The sequence below is a fragment of the Tachyglossus aculeatus genome, chromosome 24 (genome assembly GCF_015852505.1).
Source record: "Tachyglossus aculeatus isolate mTacAcu1 chromosome 24, mTacAcu1.pri, whole genome shotgun sequence".
NCBI lineage: Eukaryota > Metazoa > Chordata > Mammalia > Monotremata > Tachyglossidae > Tachyglossus > Tachyglossus aculeatus.
The window spans coordinates 14,722,923-14,741,850 of NC_052089.1; the positions used below are offsets into that span (position 1 = coordinate 14,722,923).

The following is an 18,928-nucleotide window of genomic DNA, read 5'->3' on the forward strand; positions in this document are numbered from 1 at the left end:
ACAGAATTAGATAGAGCAGTGATATTCTAACTCTCATACATTAGTGGAAGCCCTCAAAATCTGAAAAAGGTGAAAGCCGTCTGATTAACTTGTCATCATTTTATCTTTATCTTCTGTATGAGGCACCAAGAATGGAATCTATACCCGAGTCTATTTTGATTTTGCGGCCAATGGCTTATAAAAGCTCTTATTTTGTACATATATGGAGAGAAGGGACTATTTGTGCAGCTCTGAGAGATAAAGATATCTCTCCTGTCATTAGCTGAGAGCAGGAAAAGATGATGGGGTTGGTATTCACTCAGTGTAACCTTATGAAAAAACTAAAATGCCATTCTTAAGGATTTTATGTTTATGTAATTTAGGCATGTGTGATTAATTTTTTTGATGGCCTTTAAAGAGGTTGGGTCACCTTCTGGCTCTTTTTCTATTGCTGTAAAGGTGGAAATTGCCATGATGGGTAGAGAGACTATATATTTACACAAGTAACCCTGAGTAGATTGTTGATTAAGAATTTATAAATGACTTGTGTACAGGAAGGATGGAGAGGTTCTACAAATGAATTTTTCACCACCTTCATGATGTTCATTATTTATAGAAAGTGACAGTGATTTTAAGACCACACAATTCTTCTCTTATGACTTCTAAAAAGTTACATAAACACAGCACAGAAGAAAAAGAGATTCTAAACTCGACATATCTACAGTCTTAGCCTAAAAATTTACAGAAGTGAAACCTCACTGTGGACAGGGAATGCGTCTGTTCATTGTTATATTGTACTCTTCCAAGTGTTCAGTACAGTGCTTTGCACACAGTAAGTGCTCAGTAAATTCAATTGAACAAATGAAGAAGAAGAATTGCAAAGTCACACAGACACCTGTAATGTCATAAAATGTCTGCAGGATTATTTAAAGAGGTTATCCGCAGCTCTGTCCCTTTAAAGCTACATGAAACAACTTGTAAGTGCAGCATGAAGGATTTAGGTTAAATAAAGGAAGAACTTCCTGACACCTACAATTGTTGATCTTTATGGAATCTCTTTATAAACTGGAAATTCACAAGTAATGATTAAATTGGAATGGATTTCACAGGGACCTTAGAGCAGAGCCAACCACCTCTAAACTGTAAATTTATGAAAAAAGAAGAAGAGTTGATATAAGGTATCTTGGAAGGTAATAATTAAAAGACTTTACTTCTCAGTTTTGCATCATTTCAGAACTCAGTTTTGCTGTTTGAGAGGGAATAATTCAAGATCTGAGACAAATGCAGCAGCAGCAGCATTGGGGCCCGAAAAAAGAGGAGTTTTGCTCCTAAATCCTCCTCTTCCCTGCTCTCTCTCCCTCTCCTTTTTTTTTTCAACCTTGCAGCTTGGAGTTGGAGATGAGAAAAGGACAGCTATTCAGTGCACTAATACCTCTCTCAATAGAAATTAAGGACGCTCATGGGATAGTGCAGGAATGGGAAGTAAAATCCTAGGCTTCCACACCCCTACATTGAATGACCACACTTTCCTTTTCTCGAAAAGGCAACTGCAGATTCGGGAAGCGCCACTCAAATTTAGTGGACTTTCTTTTTCGTACATTTATTGCCAACTCCCCAAATCTGTGCAACACTATATACAAACTCAGCCTTTTTTTTTTCATCATTAAAACAAGCATCACAAAACATCTTAGCTAGGTTCTCTCTGTTCAAGAAACATTGTCAAAAGAGCCACCATAGCTGTGACCTTCAGGGAGACTATTTGAGCAGGCAGGAAAGGCTAGTGAAAGGCATTTATGTGGTAGTTCTTTCAGAGGAAAATCAGGATAGCAAGAGGCAGAATTAAAGCTCCAGATGTTGCACATAGCGAAGGAAACAGCACAGTCAATGATCATTAATGCTGTACTGCATAGAAGGGATTGTTTGTAGTTTATCATCTTCAGTGGATAAAATCTCACTGTCATAAAAGCATCTTTGAACATGTCTACTTGGGCTCACCCCACTCTAAGAAAATTGAAAGAAAGGCAGGTGTGGAAGAATATTCTGAGATACTATTGTCTGTGAGTGTTATTGTTCGAACATGGGGAACATTGGACATTGCTCCCTAAGTGAACAATCAAAAGCTGTTTCTTTAACGCTGAAGACCCTGTGAGCTCACTGTGGGCAGGGAATGTATCTGTTTGTTGTGTATTACAGTCTCCCAAGCACTTAGTATAATGCTGTGCATACAGTAAGAGCTCAATAAATATGACTGACTGACAATGAATGAACAGTATAGATTACCATACAAACCTAGAAGTAATTTATCATTATATATTAAAAAGAACACTTGTGTGATTCACCCTAGTGAAAACTTTAGAAAAATGAGCTATTCCAAAATAGAAGAGACTAAAGAGTAAATAGGAATTCCAATTCATAACTATAGTCCAAGTTCAGAAAACCTGAAATGAACTGCCAAGTCAGAAATCGGCACATTATTTTTATTGAGTGAGAAACACTGGAAAAACACAATAATAAAAGAATTGGGTTGACTTCAGATACCCTTACTAGGTGCACATCTATCTATCCACACTGTTTCTTTTTCTGAGTAGTAATTCTTCCCAGCATGAGAAAATGTATGCATTTTTATGGTTTGAATTACTAATATTTGTCTTACATGGCTAGTTTTTTAATGCTGCTGATTTATAGCAAGAGTATATAACTGCTCTTCGATGTCAAAGGTAAATTTTATTTTCATTACGTACATAACTTAAGGTAACTGCCTCATTCATCAGGAGTAACCATAGTCAAGATGAGCCAGAGGCTATGTCATTCAAATGAATGATGTTAAAACTAGTGTTTCGTGCCAGGAGATGATACATTTGATTTAAACCACATTTGAAGAAAGGACTTTGGAATGGGTGGGATATATACACTATGTTCTCTTCTTCAGGCCTTTCTTTACATTTTGTACAGGCAATCACAACTCCTAATATTTTGCTTGTATTGCCTGGCTGGCTAACAACATAAGTCATATCTGGACGGGCAAGACATATGTTCTGAAGATGACGATGTCTAAGACTGCCTGAAGTTAAATAACTGTACAAAGAGACTCCCAAAATACCAGGGCTTAGGTGAATGCTATGCACTCATATGAACATATCTCTGTACATATGTCTGCAGAGGAGTTGACACTTTCCTGGCAGAAGTCGATATTGACACAAAAAGTTGGTTTTTGGCAAGTACCTGTCCCCTCTGCTGCTAGAATGGACAGGTGCATGCCATTAGTGCAAGAAATGAGGTAAATAACCCATGCGTATGTGAATGGCTCACAAGTCAGTAATATAAACTTGAAATATGGCCGGAGAGTAAACAGTCAGGTTCAATTTCAAACCCTCCTGAGCACCTGTTAATTTGCATATGTGATATATGGAAACGGACATTTTCAGACAATTGATGGATTTCTGTGTCATATAACAGAGTAGTCAATAGGTGTTATTTAAAAATCACCAGTGAACTTCAGGCCAAGCAAGCCCCAGGGACCAAGTTTGAATGGTGTTTAGAGTCATGCTGGGGCAGGGATTGGTAGGTTGTAAAGGTAATCACAAGCATGAGTCATAAATGCTTTAAACAAGAAGGAAAAGTATAAAGTGTTGGGCTGAAAATCATCAAAAATCCATCAAGGTAAAAATGAAAATTCTTATGAATAAGACCATAAAACTCTACAGAAATTGAATTCAGCTTAGTGGAAGTTTACCTTAATTGATAGCTGCTATTTTCCTCTTCAACCCACAACTGGAACATCCCCAGGGTCTGTCTCCACCTATGCCTCCTCCTAATGGGTATAAGGGGTCTGGTAATCACTAGAAGCAGAAGGGGTAGGGACTATTATCAATATAGACTACTAGTGGAGGGCAGGTTAGTGGGAAGAAACACCAATTCACTCCATACATCCTGGGTCCTGCCCACTGAAGGTCTGACCCAATGAGCACTACTTCAGTTCTACAGGACTGTTTATATTCACTGGACTGCTTATATTCACTCAATACACTTACATGCTAGGAGGTGTTGTCAATCTATTATAGCATGAAGTAATATACGAGGGGTGGAGTAAAAAACATTTTTTCTTCACTTTACAAGAGAGAAGAGCCTCCACCCCCTGATTAAAATGCATAGAAAGAAAGATGGTGGGTGTGGTCACAGTTCCATAAACATAATGAAGTTGAGACACTATAATTTTTCCACTGTTCTTTGCTTTAGAATCCTGAAGCCACAATGGCATATTCAGCCTTCCTGGAAGTTTTCTTTCTAATCTTATGCCATTTGGAGATATTATGCTAGGTAGAAGAATTCAGTGACATCATTCAACTCTGCATTGTCAATTGAAATCCTTATTTGTGCATAGGTTGGCCAGGTGTTAGGTGGTATAAAACTCTGCTTATCTTCCGGCTTTACAGGTATATGGTACCCGTCTGTCAGTGTGGCACATCCTAATTACATGTGTAATTTACACTGATTTAGTCAAGGTATATCTCCCCTATTTCCAGTCTCCGGTGGATTAATTACAGCAATATGAGGTTTTGAGTGTAGACTCCTGGCCGAAGGCTCTTGACTCTAGGCAGTGATGCCTACAGGCAATGCACAGGTGAAACCAAGACAGAGTGAGAGGCCCAACAGTGTTTAGGAAAGAATAAAAGCAGCTGGAGCAGCAACTGCAAGGAGCAGCAGCTGCTTATTTTCACTCTTCCCTGGGGAAAAGCTACCTTCTTGAATCAACAACTGTTGCCCAGAACCACCGTCCTGGATAATTTCTTACCAGTACAATGCATTTAGAGAACAAAAGTGGGTTTCCAACTGTGTCTGAAACTCACATACTGAATTCTCTTTCTTTAGTTTTTCTATTAATCCAAAAGACACTGCCTCCCATAAAATATCGCTCAGATGCTTAACATGTGCCCAATAAATCATAGCAATGCCAGGTCAGCTAGAGAAGTAGCAGACAGCACAAGGCACTCACTTTAGAAACCAGAAATTACGGTGTCACGGCCGTCATGGTTGATATTTTAGAGCTGGGGGAACATCATGGAAGTATCATAAAGTTTCATCTTATGGTCTCTAATAGAGCAAGTCTTTCTTTCTATGCATTTTAATCAGGGGGTGGGAAGCTCTTCTCTCCTAAAGTGGCAGCAGCGTCAAAGAAAAAAATGTTTTTCCCCTACCCCGGCATATTGCTTCATGCTTTAATAGACTGACACCTTCTAGCATGAAGTTATAGTACAGAAGGAATAATTTACTATGAATGCAAACTAAACATCACATCTTTCTCGCTGCGCTGTTTCCTGTAAAACCCATGCTATCACTGTCTTTCCAAGAAATGGGATAAAAGAGAGTGTGGAAGAAGATAGCAAATCTAGTGCTTGTGAGGAACCAAGCTCCCAGAACATTTTCTCCTTAGTTTGCCAGATTCTTGGAGAACTAAAGAACATTTTATTAAGCAAAAATAATTCTTTGGCAATCCCTTCACTGAACTGAAACCATTTTTGAAAAGCGTAAAATCTTTATTTATGGCAGGAATTTTTGAAAATCAAAAGATAAACGTCATTCAGAATATGGGCATGTTCTAGGTATCTAATATGTAATGTGGCACAGCTGTAACAACAGCACTGATTAAGAGACTCTCTATTTCATGCTATGAACTGATTTTATACACCTCTCTTCTGGCTCCTTTTATAAGGGCTTATTGGGATATTTTATACATATATATATGTATATGTATGAATACATACATATACACAGTGCACCTTTTAAAGATAGATCAACTTGGGAGATACATTTTAAGCTACAACTTGCATAGCACACACCAGCCTATCTGAAAATGGTTTTTATGTGAGCTATAAATTGTGGACTGTATGCCACTCATTACAAAACACTTCATTTTAAGTGGAGAGAGGCTTGAAGAAAAACTCAATTTGTCCTCAAATCAGAGTTGAGCTTTAAGCATTCAGGATGAAAACTGTCCTGCATGTTCAACCTACTTTAGTGGGGCACGCAGATCAATTTTGCAGGTGGTAAGATTTTCATGAAAAGATATGGAAAAAAAACTATGCAGCTTTGTTATTACATTTTTGGATTTGAGCTACATATGATTTTGCAACAGTCGCTGACTTGTTAAGATTCTGATCCCTGGAAATCCCTGTTCATTCATGTTTTCATCTCCAAGAGAAATACAGGCAGGCTTATCTGGACCTAAGGGCCCTCTTATCTGATCCTCTTGAAAACCCCAGATTAGTTCTGAGGCAAAGAATGGGAGAATAGATGATGGGGACCTTTCAAAGTTCATTCCTAGTCCATTTCAGATTCAGAATTGCTCCCAGTGTTCTTAAGCTCTGAGTACATTGCTCTGTACAGAGTAAGTTCTCAATAAATACTATTGATGGATTGCTTTAATGCATTCCTAGGGCACTGTAGAATCCACCTAGGGTTTCCTGAGCTAGCCCTTTGGCCTAGTGGAGTGTGATTAAGATAATCTTTCACTTAAAATAATTTCTCACCCATCATTCTCTTCACCCTCATCCCTGTGGTGCACCTGAATGGCAAGTGACAGGTTAACTACCTTCCATGACTTAAAAGAGAATAGTTCCTTAAACATTTTCTTGCTGAAAACAATACTAGAACTGGGATGTGATAGAATCTCCAAGGACTAAAAAAGAATAATGGTTGGATGCTCTATGAAGGCAATCTAATACTGTAAAAAAAATCTAGGGTAGTTTAGGGAAAGTTGTCGCAGTAAGCAGTTACCAACTAACAATGGGCTATTTTGGGAACTGAGTGAAGTAGTGATCCTAGAATGGACCAGTAAGTGGGAGGCATATTTCTGTCTCTGAGGAAAGCCTGAGGTGTCAAAGGCATCCTAAACATTTTCAATAATCCTAGATGTTTTTGGTAAATCATCCTAGAATCAGAAAAAAGGAGAAATAACATACAATTGAAGAGATTAGTTATGTGTCAAATTCTACTTACCAATATCTAGAGATTAAATTACAGACTTTAGTTAGTGTGGGGATTTGGAAAATGTAATGTGGCATTCTTTATATTTTGGCCATAGGTTGCTTCTATGTGTGCCACAGAAGTCAAAATTGCTGGCGCACACAGCCAAAATCTTACAATCTTGTATGCTACATGTATTTCACTTGTAAAACATGGATGAAATAATACGCTTCATCCAATTTCCTTTTTAAAAGCAGAATGATTTTGGATTTCATCACAATCACATAAGGTGTTCCCGCACTCAGGTGACCTTGAGTGGGACATGTTGAACTCTGCTGTGCAGACGTTGGTGCTGGCAACTGCTTTGAATCTGAATCCACGTTAGAATTTTCTGTACATGAATATATTCTGATTTGGCAGAGTTGGGAACTCCTTTGCATGGCAACAGCAGAACCGTATGATAACCACCGCCCCTTGGTTAGCTCCTTGAACCCATCCAAGAAAATCCCATGCACAATGTTGTGAATTCAGGCTGAGTACCCATGGCACAAATGCTCCTACTTTGGATCCCCTCTAATAATTACCTATGGTTACTGGGCTTTGCTTTGATTGGGCCCAACGCAATCACCACGGTGATAATGTTTGCAAGTCAATAAATCAATCAGTGACATTTATTAAGTGCTTAATGTGTATCCAGCACTGTACTAAGCACTTGGGAGAATACAATAACAATAGAGTTGGCAGACAAACTCTCCACCTATACTGAGCTTGTGGTCTAAAGGGGGAGACAGACATTGAAATAAAATATGGATATGTATGTAAATGCCATGGGACTGAGGGTGGGATGAGTATCAAGTGTTTAATGGATATATATTCAGATGACAGCTAAGTCGGGAAAGGCCTCTTCACATCTTGGAGAAGATGTGATTTTAATAAGGCTTTGAAGGTGGAGAAAGTGGTGGATTGTTGTATATTAAAAGGGAGGGAGTACCAGGCCACAGGAGGATGCGGGCAAGGGCTCAGTGGTGAGATAAAGGTGATTGAAGTACAGTGAGTACATTGGCAGTAGAGGAGAGAAATGTGAGGGCTGTGCTATAGTAGGAACTTGGTCAGGCAAGATAGGAAGGGGGTGAGCTTATTGAGTGCTTTAAAGCAAATGGTAAAAAAGTTTCTGTTTGATGCAGAGGTGGATGAGCAACCGCTAGAGGTTTTGGATAAGTTCTTGGATCAGTGTAGTATCTAGACTCTGTAGACATATCATCATCTAGGGAGTGTCTTCAGTCTGAAATTTATAGGCCTGCAGATCTGAGCTAGGATTTGTTTTGATGTCTGTCTCCCCTCTTCCAGACTGTGAGCCCACTTTTGGGTAGGGACTGTCTCTATTTGTTGCTGAATTGTACTTTCCAAGCGCTTAGTACTCTGCACGCAGTAAGCACTCAATAAATACGATTGAATGAATGAATGAATGACCATGGCTGAACTCACTGCCTGAATTTTAGATTTCATTCCTTTTTTATTTTTATGGCATTTAATAATAATAATAATAATAATAAATAATTATGGTACTTGTTAAGTGCTATGTGCCTGTTATTAGCGCTATGTTAGATACAAGTTAATCAGGTTAGAGACAGTCCCTGTCCCACATTTTACAGATGAGGTAACTGAGGTTCAGGGAAGTGAATGATTTGCCCAAGGTCACACAGCAGAAAAGTCGCAGAGCCGGGATTAGAACCCAGACCTTCTGACACACAGTCCCGTGTTCTAACCACTAAGCCATGATACTTGTGCCAGGCACCGTACTAAGCACTGGGGTATATACAAGCTAATGTGGTTGGACACAGTCCATGACCCTCATGAGCTCCTAGTCTTAACCTCCAAGGTCACACAGGAGACAAGTGGCAGAGCCAAGATTAGAACCCAGGTTTTCTGACTTCCAGGCTCCACTCTAGAGAGAAACACTAAATAGTATTTTTTATTGTTGTAGACTCAATAACAGAATCTTCTCTTCTTTCTCCATTCAGCATGGTAATTAGGGATCTAGATGAGCCTGAGTATATTTGAAAACATAAATGCTGACACCGTAATTTTACAGGCAACATTTGCACGTGCGTCTACACAAATCTGGAACCAATCTATTCATTTAATGCACAAAGTATTATAGCTAAATGCTTACAGAGGATCACTGGAATATGAAAAAGATGACTTTTAAATGCTCCTTCTAACTTCATGCTTCTGAATTCTATAATTCTTTAGAATGAACTCTATAATTCTCCAGACAGGTCCTCACTCCAGTTACTGAAAATGGACACTTTTAATGATGCCTCAATTTGATTGGTCCCAAAATTATGCATACTCTGCATGCAGGTATGCGTATAGCTAAACGTGCATGAACATATGCAGGGAATACACATTCATACATTCATTCATTCATTTATTTATTGGTGGTTATATGATTTGAGGCTATCCAAGCCCTCTGTTGTTTCTTCAGGTTTTATCTTCTCCTCAGCTCTCAGCCCTCACTGTTGTCTCCTACGCACTCTCTTCCATCAGGTTCTCTGTCTTTTGGTCATTAAACTGATCCTTGGCTCCTTTACTAGAGGGCAAGGAGCAACATTTCAGAAATAACAATTTTCAGATTAAATCAAACACCTTTCCAAACCACTTTAAGTGGGGAATATCTACTATACTCCCCTAACGATTCAAGAGGAAAACACAGCATGGAACATTCTCAGTCATTTACTGAGAGTTAATGGAACAATATGCAGATGGTCAAAAAAAATTACTCAAAAAAGTTTTGGTTTTATGACCAATAAGCCATAGAACACATTCTGCTTTGAAATAAACTTAACAATTGCAGAAATATTCTTTAGAGGATGTGCCACATTATTAATAAACAAAATTAATGTTTTGTTAAGCATTTACTATGCGCCAAGCACTGTATTAAGCCTGGAGTAGACACAAGCTAATCAGGTTGGACACAGTCCATTTCCCACATCGGGCTCACCGTCTAATCCATATTTAACAGATGAGGTAACCGAGGCACACAGAAGTGAAGTGACTTGCCCAAGGTCACACAGCAGACAAGTGGCAGAGCCAGGAGCTTAACTCTAGTCTTTCTGATCCCTGCCACAGGCTCATGTTCTATCCACTGGGACACGCAGCTTCTCAATATGACATGGTAACCTAGAATATTGCTTAGACCTTAGCTATGGGTGGACATGTGTTCTCACCGCCCCCGCCACTCCACTTTCATGCAAACTGACTATGCTGATCCAAGTACTTATATTCAGCCTTGACAATCAGCCTCCTTGCAGACTTCCCTGCCTCCCATCTCTCCACGCTCCAGTCATTACTTCAATCTGCTACCCAAATCAATCATATTTCTGAAAATAACCTTCAGTTTACATCTCCCCACTCCCAAAGACCAACCATTTCTTCATCAGACAGGAACTCCTTGCCACTGGTTTTAAAGCACTTAATCAGTTTGTCCCCTCCTAACTCACCTTACTGATTTCCTACTATAACCCAGCCAGCATGCTTCACTCCTCTAATGCCAACCTACTTAACAAATTTCATTCTCATCTATCTCACCCCTGAACACTTGCCCTCATCCTCCCCTTGGCCTGGAACTCCCTCCCTCTTCAGATACAATGGACCACCACTCTTCCCACCTTCAAAGCTTTATTAAAGTCACATTTCCTAGAGGCCTTCCCCGACTAAGCCCTCATTACCCTATTAACTATCACTTCTGCATCACCTATGAACTTGGATCTGTATCTTTTAAGCATTTGATATTAACCCTACCCTCAGCCGCACAGTACTTACACATATATCTGTAATTTATTTTAACGTTTGTCTCCCCCTCTAACCTGTAAATTCCTTGTGGGAAGGGTAATCTGTTTCATTGTACTCTCCAAAGCACTTAGTACAGTGTTCTGCACCCAGTAATCATTCAATAAATATCACTGATTGACTGATAGACTGTTTCTCACTTTTTTCATTCCAATGCAGCCACATCACCTTGGACATCTATTGCAATTGCATCCTCATCTCTTCTCACTCTTCCCAATTTTTCCTTCAACAGGAGAAGGAAGAGGCCCTGCTCACAGGCTGCTTGCCTTGTCTTTGGTGTCATGAAAAAATTAAAGTCTTGGAAAAATAAAAGTAACAGATTCACTCTATCAGTGTACAAGTATGCTCAGAAAAACTGCTAGTGTCTTGGCAATAAAATCAAAATGGCAAAGCGGTCCCTTAAAAGATGTCAATAGTAATAATAATGATTATGGAATTTGTTAAGGTGTTAACAATGTGCCAAGCATTGCATTAAGTTGTTTCAGGGGCAAAGATACAGTGACTGGGACCCCGAATCTAAAGTAGTCTCAATAGAGCCAGATAAATACTCAAAATGCAAAAAGATGCCTGAATTTGGAGGGAATTGTGTTGTAGCTTGTTAATGTAAAGAAAATGCTGAGGAAAACCACCACCTGTGCTTTTATAGATATCAAATAATTTTCATACAAGGGGAACATGAACAGCAGTTAAAGCTGGCAATATACACATATACGTGAATCTTTTGCACTTCAATAGAACTGCTAAGCATTCTGCTGAGAATAAAGAGCAAAAGGGTGGGATAGTGTATGGAGATAAATTGTTAGGGGAGAAAGGATAAGAGGAGCGAAATATGAAGGGGGAAATGAAGGAAGGGAAATGAAGTTGAGCAAAACCATAATTCAGTAAAACATCTGCATCTTGAACAGGCATGAGGAATATAATGATAAAATCCTAAACTTTATTTTTTAAAATGAATACTGATCATTTTAATCACTTTGCAATTTTCCAAGACTGCTTTGATCGTAGTAGTCTGGTGTGGCCTAGTATCGTTCTTGCGCTTCTGAATATAGTGATTCTTTGCACCTCCCTCTCTGGTGGGAATGCCTAGTTAAGTAGTTTCCTTCCAGGATGCAATGACCATTTGTTGGACTCAGCCCGAGGTGACAGAAGGATCAAAGGTTATGACAATGGGACTTAAATCCATTTTAGGCTTGGGATCCATTTTAGGCTTGGGACAACTGCCATTGCCCCTAGTGTGAGGACTTAACTGCTGTGATTTCAAGCTCCAGCACCGTCCCTGAAGATTGCTGAAGGAACACCACACAATGCTGATTTTGTTCCGCTTACTGCTCAGGCTCGAGATATGTAATTTACCTCCAAACCAGGGATCCTACTGATAGTTGAAAGGTATCATTAATGCATTAAATGATCTGGAAGGTTTCAAGCATCCTGCAACATAACATTGCAGAGATTACAAAATCTGTTTCTAAGATAATACAAAAATCTGCCTCCAGAATAAAGAAAAGTAATATGAACAATATTATCATTACAGAATGGACGATCCAAAGCAGATGTGAAGATGCCCTGAAATTTTGAGTACTTCAGAAATCCTTACAATCCCATTGAATCAATGGGAGAAATACTGTTCAAAGCTGAAGTCAAACAAGATTCTAAAATAAGCAAACCTAACAAGAAGGGGAGTATAGAATGCATCTCATAATTGTCATCAAGAGCTATCTATTGAGCACCAACTGAGGGCAGTGCACTGTTCTAAGCATCTGTGAGAGTACAAGGAAAATGAAAGGAAAAGGCATTGAAAGAATGGAAAATAAATTGGAGAATGCTTCCTGGAGAAAGTGGGATTTCAGGAAGATTTTGCATTGGAGAAGAGCCGTGATCTGGAAGAGTAAAAGAGGGTGCAAGCTCTGGGAAGGTGAAAGAGCTTGAGCAATGGGTTGGAAGTGAGGAAGCATATTAAGAACATTACTTTGGGAGAAGGAGGAGGACCAAAGATGCAGCCCAGAAGGTAGCAGTTAAAGAAAAAAGACATGTGGAAAGGACAGTACTGGGGAATCCTTGAAGCCAATGGTCAGGTGCTTCTGCTAATGCAGAGTTAAATGGGTAGCTACTGGATATTTCAGCTAAGAAAAAGTCTTGAACTTTTTCTTGAACCATCACAGACCTGGTAACTCTGGATACAGATGTAACCACCCTCAGTCAGTTATCCTATGCGTATTTGCACTAATCCCAGCTCTGCCATATGCTTACTGTGTGTGACAACTTCTCTGTAGTTTCCTCATCTGTAAAATGGGGGTTCAGTACCAGTTCTCCCTTCTTACCCTATGACCCCCATATCGGGCGAGGACTGTGTCAGACCTGATTATTGCGTCTCTGCCCCAGTGCAAAGCACAGGGCTTGGAGCACAGTAAGTGGTTGAGAAATATCATTATTATTATTATTAGTTGTAGCAGTAATAGTAACAGAATTTATTAAGTGCTTACTGTGTGCGAAGGCACTCTACTAAGCACTGGGAGAAAATACACAGGCAAGCATTAAACACAGTCTCTGTCCCTCATGGGGTTCACAATCTAAAAAATTATTAATATTATAATGCACAGTCAGTCTGGATTGAACATGGTAAGATCTTGTAAGAGATCTGTAGGAGCTGGCGGCTCCGCACGCCAGTCGCCGGGGGATCTGGGCAGGTATCCGCTGAAACTCTGCCCCGTCCACTGGGGTGCATTCACCACCTCTGGGCGAGTGCCCCTGGTGATCTCCACCAGGAAACAAGAGGACTACTGCCATCCCGCATGGTCAGCAGCTCAAGAGGGCAACAGAGAAGAAGCATGGCATAGTTGATAGAGCACAGGCCTAGGAATCATAAGGTCATGGGTTCTAATCCCAGCTCTGCAATGCATCTACTGTGTGACCTTGGACAAGTCATTTGACATCTTTGTGCCTCGGTTAACTCATCTTTAAAATGGGGATTGAGACTGTGAGCCCCATGTGGGACAGGGATTGTACCCAACCCAATTTGTTTGACTCTGCCCAGAATTTAGTACTGTGCCTGGAACACAGTAAGCGCTTAACAAATACCATTATTATTATATTATTATTATTATTATTATTATACCATTATATTATTATTAGAGAAGCAGCGTGGCTCAGTGGAAAGAGCACGGGCTTTGGAGTCAGAGGTCATGAGTTCAAATCCTGGCTCCGCCAATTAACAGCCATGTAACTTTGGGCAAGTCACTTAACTTATCTGGGCCTCAGTTCCCTCATCTGTAAAATGAGGATTAAGACTGTGAACCCCCCGTGGGACAACCTGATCACCTGGTAGCCTCCCCAGCACTTAGAATAGTGCTCTGCACATAGTAAGCACTTAATAAATGCCATTATTATTATTATTATTATCATATGCACACAATGTCAAAGTATACATGCTTTAATTTAAAGCAAGATGCTCCAAGAATATAACCTATATTATAGGAGAATGGACTGTATCTTTACAGCTACTCTTTGTTGTCTATGCCATAGAATATCAAAGTAATATTGAATCTGTTAACCTTATTTTATCTAGTTTCAGGTTCATTACAATCCAAATCTCAGCACCAGGGATGCAAATAGTAATTGTCTGAGTTTCATCTCTCAGGTTAAGTAGTAAAAAGAAGGCCAACAAGAAGAGGATCAGCATATTCTACAACCAGGATAACAAGCCATGGGATCATTGAGTTGGTTCTAGTCATTTAGAGAGAAAAAGCAGATGATCAATGCAAATTCAATAAATACCAAACTCAAAGATTTATCTCACATTCTGTGATCTTTCTGGGCATGGTTGATTGATGGCATTAACTGATAAAATCTCACTGATATATATCTCAAGTCCTATATCATTCTCATTTCTCCTAACATGTATAATACCCAGGGAACATTACCTGAATGTACAACATAATCCCATGCATTTTAAAAGGAGTCTTATCATATGATCATCACAATGCAGTTACAATGCAATCGGAAGGACAATCACCAAACTCAATCACAGAAGCTAAATTAAAAAGGAAACTTACAAATTTGCCCTATTATTTTCCTTTCAAAGATAGAAAGGCTAAAAGGAAATAGAAATGCTGGAACATCAAATCCATCTCAGCTATATCTTCTTGTGGTTGGGGATCACATTTTGCAGGGCTAACTGTCCAATGACTTCAGTAGAATAAAAACAAAATACAACAAAGAAAAATTCCCAGCAGAAATGATGTTGCTCCTAATCCTTTTTATAGATCATACACAGGGGATTTGAAGGACGAAAGGCCCTGGCCCTGACCTCCCCAGGGGCAAACTACAAAGTGTGTTTGTCTGTCTGTCTCTCACACACACACTCATTTTCTCTCTCTCTCTCTCTCTCTCTCTCTCTCTCTCTCTCTCTCTCTTTCTCTCTCAAATGGTCCTTCAGGAGACAGAAAACAAAAGGATACATTTTCAAGATATTAGGCAACATTACTGCAGCGTTTTGCTAAGATTTGTAGAATTATGAAAAATACATAATGCTATTTATGAGGCACTTCCAAAGTATCAACCCCATCTATTCTAGAATGGCTTGAGTGTTCTCTAACGTCACATTACCTAGAACTTCTGAGTTTCTGACAAAAACAGAGGGAAAATTTAAGATATAGAAATGTACATTTATTTGATTTTATGGTTTGCTGTTTGACTTGAGATAATTTTAATGCACACTGATATGCCCATTTCAAATGCAGAACTGAATCTGCTTGGAAAACAATAGTTGGGTAAACTACTTGCAAAGTCAAGTCAACAGAATTGTTAAAGTCATATTTTCACTGGATATGAGGAAATATCTTACTAAAAATTAAGATAATATTGAATTATGAGATTCTCCTGTATGATATTTAAAATGATAAAAGTAAAATTTTAAGTGTACTTTCGCAATACTTAACTAACAACATACATGGATTCATTTTACTACCTGTTTAGTGAGAAAAGCCATACTGTCTGTAACCTTGAATTGTTGTATTAACTGATTCATCAGTCTAGTAATTTATCCAACTCAGAGCCAATATTTCCACAATACCGTTCATACCTACTATCTCTACACTTACTACCATGAGTTACTTTCTACTCCAATAATTTAAAAAATAGGTTGAAAGTTTCTTCTGTAATAAAAATGTTTAAAACATGGTTATATTAATCAAATATCACTGCCATTTTTCAGATATTTTGTGTGTCTGGTATTGAAACCATGTGGTCTACCAGAAAGATGGTAATTGCTGGTTGCTAGAAAAAATGGGGCTATTCTCTTTGAACATCCTGGGAAAGGTTCAAGGCATCAAGGAGAGGAGAGCATGTTTTTCTGTATATCAGGCAAGAAGGACAAGAAGGCCTTAGAAGAGATAAATAGCAAAGAGAACAAAAAGAAAGCTATGCCTTTTCAAAAGGATTTTTCTGGAAAGAAGGGAAGAAGAGTTCAGAGATCTTATGGAGAATGTTAAGAAAAAATGAAAGAATATTAAAATGTAATACAGTGGGTGACATTACCTCTCACCAAAAGCAGTTCTTGGGGATATTTTTATGTACTCTGAAAGAGATTTAAGTTAAGGTCCACACCACTCTAGGCAATAGTTAAACATTTACATTGTGGCTAAAAGACACTCACACTCATTCACAGAGGATTCTGGATAAAGAAACTGAAATCATATAAAAATCACTGGAAACACACATGGTTAGAAGCAGAAGGACCGATTAATACTGGAGATGAATGCCCAGGTCTGGTTTTACATTCCTAATTTAAAATCCAGAAGATCTCTGCACAGTTTCATTTTAATTTGGGGGGCAGTGGGGAAACCTCTACAACCAAAAGCGTGGGATCGGCCTTTCCTCACAATCTGTATCCACAAGCACTTACTAAGCTTCTGCTGACTCCAGATGCCTAAGGAAGGAAGGAGTAGGAAGCAGATCAGGTTTGCACAGTATGCTGACTTTCTTACTTGGCCAAATCCTAAGGGAGTCTCCCTGCTGACAGGCAGGGCAGCTGCAGGAAGCAGCAGGGATTTCTTCCCTACAAGCCTGCCCCCCACCTTCCGCACCTCCTCCTATTGCAGAATTTGGCAGAGCAGGAATTCTCAGGTCCCTGCAGAATCATCCCCTCATTTGTAGCTCTGCGAAAGAAATCCCCCTCCCACCCCCTCCACAGTTCTCAGGTAGTCAACTACTGAAGGTATGTTTGGAGGAGGGTGGGGCGGGGTGAGATAGTATCATCATTAATACTCTGAAAGACAAGATCAACATTTTCATCATCATAAGTGGAATTTTCAGAGACATCAACAATATTCGAGGGAGCGACTATCTTGCTCAGAGTACTGAACTTAGCACTGCTCAACGTTCTCAAACCCTGACCTACCAAGATTTGTCTATGCATAAAAAAGACATTATTTGTTGAATTGGTGAATGATTACATAAATCCTGGACATAATTGTCTACTGTTATTTGTATCTATTTCCTCATTTAATATTTCTAAGAACAGACACTTCGTCACCCGAAAGATTAGCTCGGAGAGCTAGACTATGTAATACTGCAGCAAGGGTTCACCATCACAACCGCTCCAAACGTCCTGTTTCAACATTTTTTATGAAACAGGGAAATAGTCAAGAAAACTCATTACTCAATACTGACAGAGTCTGTATTGGAAACAGCAATGGTATGCTCACCCGCCTGGTTGGTCGTGATGCTCACTGCCGCAAATTGTCTCGAGACGGAGGCGCGGTCGGATACTCCGTTGACAGCATCGATCTCAAATGTGTAGTTTGTATGGGCAAGGAGATCTACCACCGTCACTGTGGTGTTGGTGAGCCCAATTTGGCGAGGCAGGAAACGCACATTTGGGCTGCAGGGCTCACATAACCTGTTGTTTCCCCCACATTTTTTACATATGATGTTGAAGGTGACATCCTTCCGACCTCCGGTGTCCAAAGGCCAGCTCCAGTCCAGAATAACGGAGGTCTCGTTGATATTAGAGATAACATTCCTGGGGGCAGATGGAGGTCCTGAAAGGCAGTTCAACAGGAAGATTAACAGGTTTGGCTAGAGAGAGACGCAGAAACTGTTCAAATGGTCCCGGCAGTGATACATAAACATCTTGTCTTTATTATCTGGATGTCAACTCCACCCCGTAGAGGTTCGGATACAGTGCAAGCAGAATCCAAACTAGTGGCCTCTCCAAGATCGTGACTGAGAATTATGACTCTAGGCTGGGGATACTTTCCGAGAGTCACTCAAAACAATTTACTCCTTACTTCAATACCCAGATGAATTACTATACCGAGACCCGGGAATTGGTTTTTATAAATCTCAGTTCTTCTTTCTTAGAAACTCTGACAGAAAACAGGATGAAGAAACTAGAACCTAAAACATAAATCTGCAGTTATATGCTCCCAAACCTGTCAAGCAATTTAAGATCTGAAACAGGAAAGACAGGGGGGTGTTCTTAGGGGAAGTGGGTTGTGGGAAAGAGAGATAATATTTTAAACATAATTTTTCATGTGATAAATATTAAATTGTGATGAGCCAGGCATACTGAGAGTAGCAAGAGAGAGAGCTTACAGGTTGACCACGGACGGAGGAAGGAATAGAAAAAAATGAAGTGGGGCAAAACTAAACCACAACTATGTACGTTATAGCAGCTACTCACGGGTGCAAGCCATAGAAGGAGGGTCTTGGTCTGTCCGGAAGTAATTCTTCTCACATTTGCAGTTCACTGAACCATCTTCATGGGTAGAGCTGTGAGGTGGGCACTTGGTACACTTCATATTTCCGGCAGAGGCCTTGTAGAAACCAGATCGACAAGCTGGAAAACAACATCAGCACAGTTTTTAAGTTCTAATGGGAGTCTTGTGCTTTAAAAACATTTTTTTGCAGTGACTAGAACATCGTTTGCTCTGCTCATTCTGAAAAGCAAAAAAGAAACTCACTCTCTTCTCCCAGGAAGAAGACAACCATGGAACAATCTAATCCCAGTGAGGCGTTTCAATAAGAAAGCACAGATTTAGACAATCTCTTTTTTTAAAGTCACACAATTTCATGTTCTTTTGGAACCAGAGGCTAAAGCTTGATATGCATTGGCTTATTTGCAAAGATACTGGCT

General features: G+C 39.6%; 1 protein-coding gene across 3 annotated transcripts in view; it reads right to left on the reverse strand.

Annotated features, from left to right (window-relative positions):
- EPHA3 (EPH receptor A3) overlaps positions 1-18,621 on the reverse strand; it is a 95,283-nt gene extending 76,662 nt beyond the window's left edge. For all 3 annotated transcript variants that reach the window (XM_038766260.1, XM_038766259.1, XM_038766262.1), the window contains exons 1-2: positions 18,476-18,621; positions 17,496-17,831 (exon numbers count right to left, since the gene is read on the reverse strand). In XM_038766260.1, coding sequence (XP_038622188.1) covers positions 17,496-17,831; positions 18,476-18,593 — 454 coding nt within the window. In that variant the 5' untranslated portion in view covers positions 18,594-18,621. The remainder of the gene's footprint in view (positions 1-17,495; positions 17,832-18,475) is intronic.
- Between the last annotated feature and the right edge of the window lie 307 nt (positions 18,622-18,928).